This window comes from Thalia democratica, chromosome 4, assembly GCF_965202585.1.
Source record: "Thalia democratica chromosome 4, ktThaDemo2.hap1.1, whole genome shotgun sequence".
NCBI classification, from domain to species: Eukaryota; Metazoa; Chordata; class Thaliacea; order Salpida; family Salpidae; genus Thalia; species Thalia democratica.
In genome coordinates this window covers 8,505,193-8,514,162 of record NC_139168.1, presented here as the reverse complement: position 1 = coordinate 8,514,162, position 8,970 = coordinate 8,505,193, and the positions used below count along the sequence as shown (strand labels likewise).

The window sequence follows — 8,970 nt, the reverse complement described above, 5'->3', positions numbered from 1 at the left end:
TTAAAAAGTTAAAAAAATGGTTACAATTAAATGAGATGGTAGATAAATCTCATACTTCAACTGATATCAACCTTTATTTCAACTGACAAGTTTCATGCATTTATTTTAAATTAAAAACTATTTATTATGAAGTATAATAAAATGTTGTTAAACTGTTTTTGTTGTTCCTTTATAGTATTTTCCTTCATAATTTTTTAGAAATTTGGTTATCTGTCTAAAAACAAGCTACCATCTGCTTTTTAATGTTTTCATAACATTTAAATTTTCAATCTTTCTTATGGCATCATAAATATTCATGTACAGAAAAAATTATTAAATTAATTTTACCCTTGTCTTCTGAATGCCCTTTTATTATTGATTAGATATTAGTGTTTATATGTTATTTTACAATTTTTAGTTTTGTTAGTTTGTAAATATTATACTATTTCATAGATTAGCGTTATTTGATGATTATCTGTGTTGAAAGCTAAGTCTAATTAAACTTTACTCTTTAGTTTTTTATAAGATTTTAAAAATATCTACTTATTTTATATAAAATTTAGATTTTTAAGTTTTTTTAATTAACATATATTATAACCTTTAGCAAGCTTAAAAACTTTTACAACAAGTGTAAATAAATTTACAAAATAAGGCTTACCTTTTATTTTGTTATATATATATGTATAGTATAATAAACAGTGTACATATATATATATGTATACTCATAAAGTTTTCGCTGTATTAGATAAGTGTATTTAAATTAGATTTTAACAACCTCGGTTTTTTAATTACTAGCGTGACTATTTTTGTTTTTTTTTACTAGTTAGTCAAGTATTAGTACTATGTTACTAAATTTTTTATTTGTGCAAATACAGAAACTTAAACGGGTATAATTGAAAAAAGTAGCTTTAGTTGTTAAAAAAGGGTGTTGATATATAAAGATATGAAAAAAAAAAAATTTTTATCCTTATTCTTTTTATTTTGTTAAAGATTTTATTGATCTAGTTTTTTAATCTTTTTTTCCCCAAAACTTTGCTATTTTTTTATATTAGTTTTATGATTTTATAATATGTTTTCAAACTAAAGGATTTTTAATTCCCCAAGCAAAAAGATCACGCGACGCCACTGCTACGAAATAAATGTTTTAAAAAGTAATTATTATCAGTAAAATGTTATATTCAATGTGATAACTTTGTCAATGATAACAATAACAAATTCTCTAGCTCAGTTTATTAAAAACATAATGATTACTAAGAATAAAAAAATAAAATACAAAATTTTTGAAATATGAAAAAAATCTATTCGAAATGAGCTGTTTAAAACAAAATAATTTTATTTTCTAAAATATTAACTTTTTTTTTTATGAATATCAAAAGCGTTAGTAAGCAAGTTAATTTTTTTATCTTTGTTTTGGGTGGAAAGTATATGAAGTTTGAAAAGCTACTTATTAGAGCATTTGTACTAAAACCAGTTAAATCTTTTTTTTTTTAATTAATTGCTATAAGTATTAAAAAGAAATAAAAAAACAAAATGAATAAATAAAATAATAAGCTTTAAGTATGTAATGCTATCAGCAAAGGTACACTCTGTCAGTCGATTATATTCATTAAATTAAAAAACTATTTTCTAGCCCTCTTTTAAATGTTACACTAATTAACATGTTACACAGTATTTGTTACTCAAACTGTTTTACTTCCTTCTGTAGATTATTCAAACATTCGACATTCAAACTATGTCTTCGTATTTCGGTGGAGGAAGTTCCTCATCTTCTTCTACCTTCTTGCTAAGATCTTGAAGGATCAGATCTTCGTAAGTCGGGATACTATCTTCTCGACTGCTTCTGACTAAATCTGTGTAAATTTGAGAAATGCAAACTAGTTTAATAATATAAGTTGTAATTTTTATGACTTGATTAAACACCAGTAAACATTTTTAAGTATAGAATTTTAAATATCTTTCACGTTATTTTGACTTTAGCAGCTAAATAATATTTTTCATTTCTAGTTTAATGGTTATTTATTTATTTAGCTTAAAACAATAATAATTTAAAAGTAACTTCTACGTCTATTCACCTTCATTTAGTAACTTAAATTTATAAAGATCAACTTTTAGGAACGAAATACACCTATTAAACAACAACTGCTTAGCAAGCAATTTCAACTATCAAGCCGCAAGAAATACAACAAAAAATTACGTGGGCTCTGCAGGTACAACATTCAAAATTAGATACCGGAACGACAAAGCAGGTTTTAACAATAATCTGGAGGGGCTTAGTACAAAATATCATATTGAGTATATGGGAAGTTAAGGGTACAAAAAAGTTAAAATTGAGAACAGAAATGTTTTGCAGAAATGAATTTTGCTAACAAAAAGTATAGCTTTTGCAGCTTAAAATAATACAAAGTTGATAAAACTACAAAAGAACTATCACTAAACAAAAGAAAAGTAAGGTAAAAAACATTCACATTCAAATTATGAACTTTAAAATATTAAAAATCGATAAGTAAAAATAACAAGAAACTAAACTAAGAATAAGAATCAAACAATACAAAACAAAATATTATTTGTGCAATAGTATTTTTATATTGGACCATCCAAAATTAAATAATTTTTTTCTAATATGACACAATATGTACACATGTAAATAATTACAAAACTTTTCCAATTAAATTTTAAAGTGTGGAATTAATACACAATATAACAAAACTGTTGTATTAACTATGCTCGGTTAAGTATTAAGCCATAGTTTAACTATGAAATGAAACATAATATTTTAAACTTTGTATCAGCATAATTGGCTGAAAGTTGTTTAAATTCACAATCAGAAGCTTTTACAGTAGAATGTTTTTTGCTAAACATTTAAACTTAAGTTCGTCTTATCACAAACTTAATTTTCTAAGCTGTACAAAACATAAAGGTTATTGCTTGAAAAAAAAATAGATATAAGTAAAATAACAAGTTTAGTAACAAATACTGTATATGGTATAAAGTGTTTTTTAACATAATGACTAAAAAAGGAACTGTAATTAAAACCAAGCACACTCAATTTGTGTACTTCAGAAAAGTTAAAAACAATAACAAACATAAAAGGAAACTACAAAAAGAAAATGAAACAAGCAATAGAAAACTTACTTGTACAAGAGTACATTTAAATTTGTATGACCGAAACTACATAAATTTTCTAATACGACACAACATGCATAAATAACTACAAAAATTTTCAAGAAACTTTTATACCGTAGGTATAATACATACTACAACCATATCCATTCGATCAATTATAGTAATCCTCTTTTTTTTATTACTGTTTATAGATATATGTCTTTATAACTGACGCGTATTGTGTCGTTGCAACTGTCAGCAACATCAAAAAGTTGCTTTTTTACAAAAAATAAAAACCATAAACTAACAATAAAAAAAGTTATTGTTGTCGTTTATAATTAAAAAAAAAAAGAAAATTTACCGTAAAAATTACAACAAAATTAATTCAGAGGTGCAAATGCCTTAAAGAACGCATTCTGTAAAGTCTACTTTTAAACTTGAACTTTTATATACATTTCAGTAAAGCTTTGAAAAAACTAAAAAGAAACGTTGTTCAAAAGAACTATTTTCAAAAACCTGGTTAAAAGTTAAACTATATTTAACTATGAACTGAAACATATATTGGAAGTTTTGAATTTAAAATCTTAGCTGAAAACTATTTTAATTTCATTTAAGAATTAGAAACTTATACTGTACAATGTTTGTTGCTAAGCATTTAAACTTAAGTTCATCTTATTATAAACTCATTTTATAAGCTGAAATAAACAATGAGATTATTGCTTGAAAACTTAAATAAATTTTTTTAGATATAGCTAGAAAACGAATTTAATGACAACTACTGTATATGATTTTAATATTATTTTCTATAAAACTGATAAAACAGCAACTGTAATTATAATCAAGTATTTTCACAACAAAACGTTTAAATTAAAACTTTTATTTAAAATTTAAAATTAAGTAGAGAAGTCGTGAATAAACACCGTGAAGTTGGGTACACATCTATAAATCATTTACTAGTTAATTTTTCATAAAACCACATTTCAAACTAAAATTCAAACAATTAACAGTAAAGCGGGTTTGTGAGAACTCTAGTATAAACCTTTAACAAGTAAAAACAAATAAACTCATATTTTTTTTTAAAGATGTTTTAATTGATCGTATTGTATAAAGCGTCATAAAATACACTTGACTATTTCCCGAGCTCATGTAAGCAAAACAAAAATAGTGTTTGACATTTCAAAAGTATGATGTCATAAAGGAATTGAAGTCGTGAATGAGGAAAGAAAATTTGCATATAGGTTGTCAAACGAACTCAAGTTCACCACGTCAAAAAGTAAGTAAGTTGTGTGAACCCAGTTTGAGTCATAAAAAGCGCAATTGATCGTTTTGTATGAAAGTAGGTTAAACAAACTTTACTATTCCACGAGCTTAGGCAACAAAAACAGTGAACTTGGTTTATAAACAGCTTGAAGTTTTATTTGAACAAACTGAAGTTTGAATTGAAGTTGTGAATGGGAAAATATAATTTGCAGAAAGGTTTTTACACAGCTTTAACGACAAAATAAAACTCAATTGGGTTCGCGTGAACCCAGTTCTAAAGCAGTCATGCGTAGAAGCAAGTAAGTTTATCGTATTGTTTGTTAAGTCGGTCAAACATACTTAACTGTTTTACGAGTTTATGCAAGAGAGAATAAAACACTATATTAGAACAATAAAAGTATATAACTAACTATGAATTATTAAGTCTTTTGTATTGCAAAAAAAAAATACGTGATAAACTACAACAAAAACAAAAAATATAAATTAAAAACGTTGAATTATAAAACGATTTTTGTTAAAGTGAATTGTAAGTTTTAGTTTTATTTTTCATTTTGTATAGAAAGGAATAAAAAGTGTATTACAAAAATAACAGATAATGCTTTTTAAAGTTTTTACTTAAAATAACATCAATTAAGACAAGTTATTTCTCCAACCAATTTTCATCTTTTAATTTAACGGTAATAGAATGGTTGTAAAAGCAATAATAAACATAAAAAAAAACTTTAAAGTATACCTTTATAATTTATTACAACCAACAAAGTATTAACAAACCTAATAATTCTTCAACGTCTGGATACAAACAACTTCGACTCATGTAAATATATCTTGACGACTGTATATCAAAAATTGAAAAAGTAAACAAAAAAAACAAAAAGTTTGTAAAATGTAAGTCTTTCGAAAAAAACAATTTTTTTAAAAAGTTTTTGTGAATAGAATTTTTAATGTAATAAATTGCAGCTTAAAAATGATTTATATATTTTGTTCTATGAAAATGCGTAAGTTTGGCTAATTTAAACTTTAAAGTATAAAATATATGGGAAGTTACAAAATTTTATTAACATAAAAATTAAAAACAACAAATTGACAACTCACACGAAAGGGAACTTCCGTTCCACGAGGATTTTTGACGTCACCGTTCATGACGTGATACCTCATCACGATGACGTAACTTATCAAAACGGTGAGAAGGGACGTGTAGAAAGTGTAGGGTTTGAAGGAAATCAGTAGGCAATCGAACGTGTGCACCATCAGTTGAAGTGTCGTCAGTGTGCAAGTGAGGAAACAATAGTTGTTCAGCTGTGAATAAAAATAAATTATCTCAAATGAATTAAAACAACCGTGTTAAATAAATATCCTTTAAACAACAATTTTATATATTAAATAAATACTGACATGCAAATCTGTAATTAATTAACAGTGATCATTATTTAATTTATAAGTATTTAATAAGAGAAGATTATAATTAACTAAAGGTATTTTAAATAAAAAGTATCTTTTATAGTTTTATTAGTGTAAACTGCACTTAGAGTATAAAGTCAAAAGTCTAGAGTTTATACTTTTATATATTTAAAAGAAAGGTAAAGCTAAAAAAAAATAAACTAATCTAAAATATAAAAGTATTTTTAACAAAAGTTTAGATTAATTAAGTTCTTTAGTTTAATTAGATTACTTCGATAAAATACTTTGGGTTAGTTTTTAGTCCTATTAAAAACTTAATTTATTAACTACTATCTTTCAATCAACATTTTTAAATGCTGCGGTTACATTACATGAAGTATGTATATAAAAACATTTTATTAAGCCAAGTTAATAATTAAAGTTTTTAGCTAGACAAACAAATTTTAGCTTTAGTTGTTTATAAAAATAAACTTTTAAATTTCCATTTTATTTTTAATTTAAATTTTCAAGTAAAAAAAACAAACATTTTTTCTTGCTCTTTGCGGTTTAGGGTCCAAGTCGATTGCCCAAACTGAAGTTATTAGTATCTGTTGAGAAATGTTCATACGTTTTTTTTTTCAGAACTTAAAGATAAGACAAAATGCTTAGTAATAATACCTAAAGTATTTATTCTCTGTTAAATTTTAAACAAGTGAATTAAAATTTTATTGTTAGATTTGTGTTATGTAATCAAGTATATTTTAAGATGTCTTCTAGCTTTGTGAAATTTTAAGTTTAAGCTCTGTAAAGAGCAGTTTATGTTATAAAAAAAAGTCTTATAACTTTCAACAATATTTACCAAAAGTAAAAAATACTTTTATATCTTGTTCATCAATTACCAGAAACTCAACTTAAATTTAGTAAAAATCATGTACAACATACACTAAAATAATAAACTCTTAATTAAAAAACGTCAAAACCAAACTATAGTGAATTGATGAAACCAGTAAAACTCACAATACTGCTCAGAGCCGCTCCGATCAAAATGAAGAAGACAGAGGTCGTGTTTATTTTCTTGACGAGGTCTTCTCTGAGGATGTTGTTTTGATAAATATTGAAAACTTGGTACCCTGAAGCAGCTAGGTTCACAGCTGATAGTACAGACGACACGGCCTGGTAAAACAAATGATTTAATTTATTGTAAATCTCGTTTAGAAAAGTGTAAAATTAAAAAATTATAAAAACTTTGGTCAGTTTGAAAGATGCAAACTGCGGTTAAATAACATTTAAGTAAGATCAAAAGTATTCACTTTACTTTTTAAGACTAACGCGATAACTAATGATTAAATTTAAACTACGGTTCAATGGCGTGGTATAAAAGTATGTGTTTTTATTAATTTATAAAATATTAACAATTGAACGAAATATTTTTTTAAACGCTCACCAGTGATAAACTCGTGGTTTGTATGTCACATACATAAAAAGCTTTAAATAAACATTTAAATTTTGCAAAACATAGTCATTTTGAAAAATTCAAAATGAGTTTGGTCGAAGTTGAAGGTGAAACCAGAGTTTTTGTTAGCTGACGCGATAAGCGAAGGTTTAAAAAGGTTTAATTTTCTGTTTATGTTGAATTTAAGCGAGAAGCTTTAATTTCACACTGTTTGTTTGTTGTAAAAGCATCACTTATAGGTTTTAGTTTTAACTCAAGGTCATAAAGGCATTTTTTTTATTCAATCAGTTGAATTACAAAACAAACTTTTGCTCTGTGGGTTTTTTCAATCTACATAAAACAACTGTTTTAAATCGCTTTACGGTAAGATGAAGTTTTATTTGTAATTGGTTATATATTCATTTTTCATTTTATCGATTTGTTTTTTAATTAATACACTTTTCATTGTGAAAAACTTGCTTGGTTTAGTTCAAAAACTAAAAGTTGATGTTTAATCAGTTTAAAGTACTAAACAAATGTTTATGGTTGTAAAATAAATCCAAAGAATAGAAACAAGAGTCAAAAGCTTTTCTGTATGTTCTGTTTGTATGTTGTTGGTTTTAAAAAAACTGAGAAAAAAATTACTCGTCCAAAGTTTATAAACAATTATAATTGCAATTTACTATTTTTACAATTAAAACTGGCTATAAAGTGTCATACACACATTTAAAATGTAAAATTGCTATTTTAAAACATGTGTGTTGGAAGTTTATTAAAAAAGTAAAAGATACATGGGTACTATAAGGTGTTTTTTATTTGTAAATGAGTTTGCGTATATTTAACTTTTCTTAATCTCTAACTTTATGTGAATTGTTAAAAACTTAAAATTCAATATTTTTCATTAAATTTTTCGTAAAACATATATAAAATGATTTGTCAATTTTTTAAGCTGTATCTTTTAAATATCATACTTAGTGAATGGTAGTTTCAGCTATTTATTTATTTATCACAAATAAGAGGAAAATAATTAATAATAAAATTTATGAGCTTATAACCTAATAAAATAATATAAAAGCTGTAACGCTCTATTTAAGTTAAACAAAAAGAGTTTGTATTGAAAATTGAATTTTTTTATTTCATCTCGCACATTACATATTATTGATAAACTTTTAGTTTGAATTGATTTTTGTTAAAAATGTTTAGTTGCAACATAGTTATTTAAGTTCAACTTAAATTTTTAATAAAATTTTGTATAAAATAGAATAAAAGTTTATTGAGTAAAAAAAACACTTACTCCAAAGTCTTTAAGAAACATTTGGTAATTGAATCGAAAAATTCTGTTTTGAGAGTGAACCATTGTTTTAATATATTTTTGATTAATTAATTTTACTTTATAGCTGTTTTTAATATTCTTTTAGTCTTAACCACTGTTTTTATGCTTAACTTAAAAAACTAACTTTAATATATTTAAATGCATGTTAAATTAAACTCTATAACTAATTTGTTAAGCGTAATTATAAAATTAAGCCTGTATGCTAAAACATAAACTTTTAAAATAACTAAAAACATTGTTTTTATATAACAGTTTTCTTCAAAAGACTAAACTTATATAAATGTTAGATAAAAAAAAACTTCAAAAACAAATAAGATTTTGTTAAATTTTAAAAATTTTTAATGAAAACATAGAAAAGTGTTATAACTTATACAATTATTAATTTATTGAAACTTGGTAAAAGCTAAAAAATGTTAACGAAACTTTATAACAGCCTGAAACAAGTAAATGGTGCTTAAACTATTTATTTTGTAATTGATAATAATTA

At 24.4% G+C, this 8,970-nt stretch overlaps 1 protein-coding gene across 1 annotated transcript; it reads right to left on the bottom strand.

The window, feature by feature from the left end:
• Positions 1-1,615: 1,615 nt before the first annotated feature.
• On the bottom strand, positions 1,616-8,540 carry LOC145835031 (uncharacterized). The gene is made up of 6 exons (XM_082942560.1): positions 8,445-8,540; positions 6,736-6,891; positions 6,264-6,326; positions 5,434-5,637; positions 5,113-5,173; positions 1,616-1,829 (listed from the first exon to the last, which is right to left on the bottom strand). The coding sequence occupies exons 1-6, from the start codon at positions 8,505-8,507 to the stop codon at positions 1,705-1,707; spliced, it is 672 nt and encodes a 223-aa protein (XP_082798686.1). The 5' UTR covers positions 8,508-8,540; the 3' UTR covers positions 1,616-1,704.
• Between the last annotated feature and the right edge of the window lie 430 nt (positions 8,541-8,970).

Coding starts and splice junctions, on each gene's coding strand:
- LOC145835031 (XM_082942560.1), bottom strand. CDS start 8,507: ATGGTTCACTCTCAAAACAGAATTTTTCGATTCAATTACCAAATGTTT. Junction 5,638..6,263: donor CGCAAAGAGCAAGAAAAAAT/GTTTGTTTTTTT, acceptor TTTTATTCACAG/CTGAACAACTATTGTTTCCT. Junction 1,830..5,112: donor AGACGTTGAAGAATTATTAG/GTTTGTTAATAC, acceptor AAATTTACACAG/ATTTAGTCAGAAGCAGTCGA.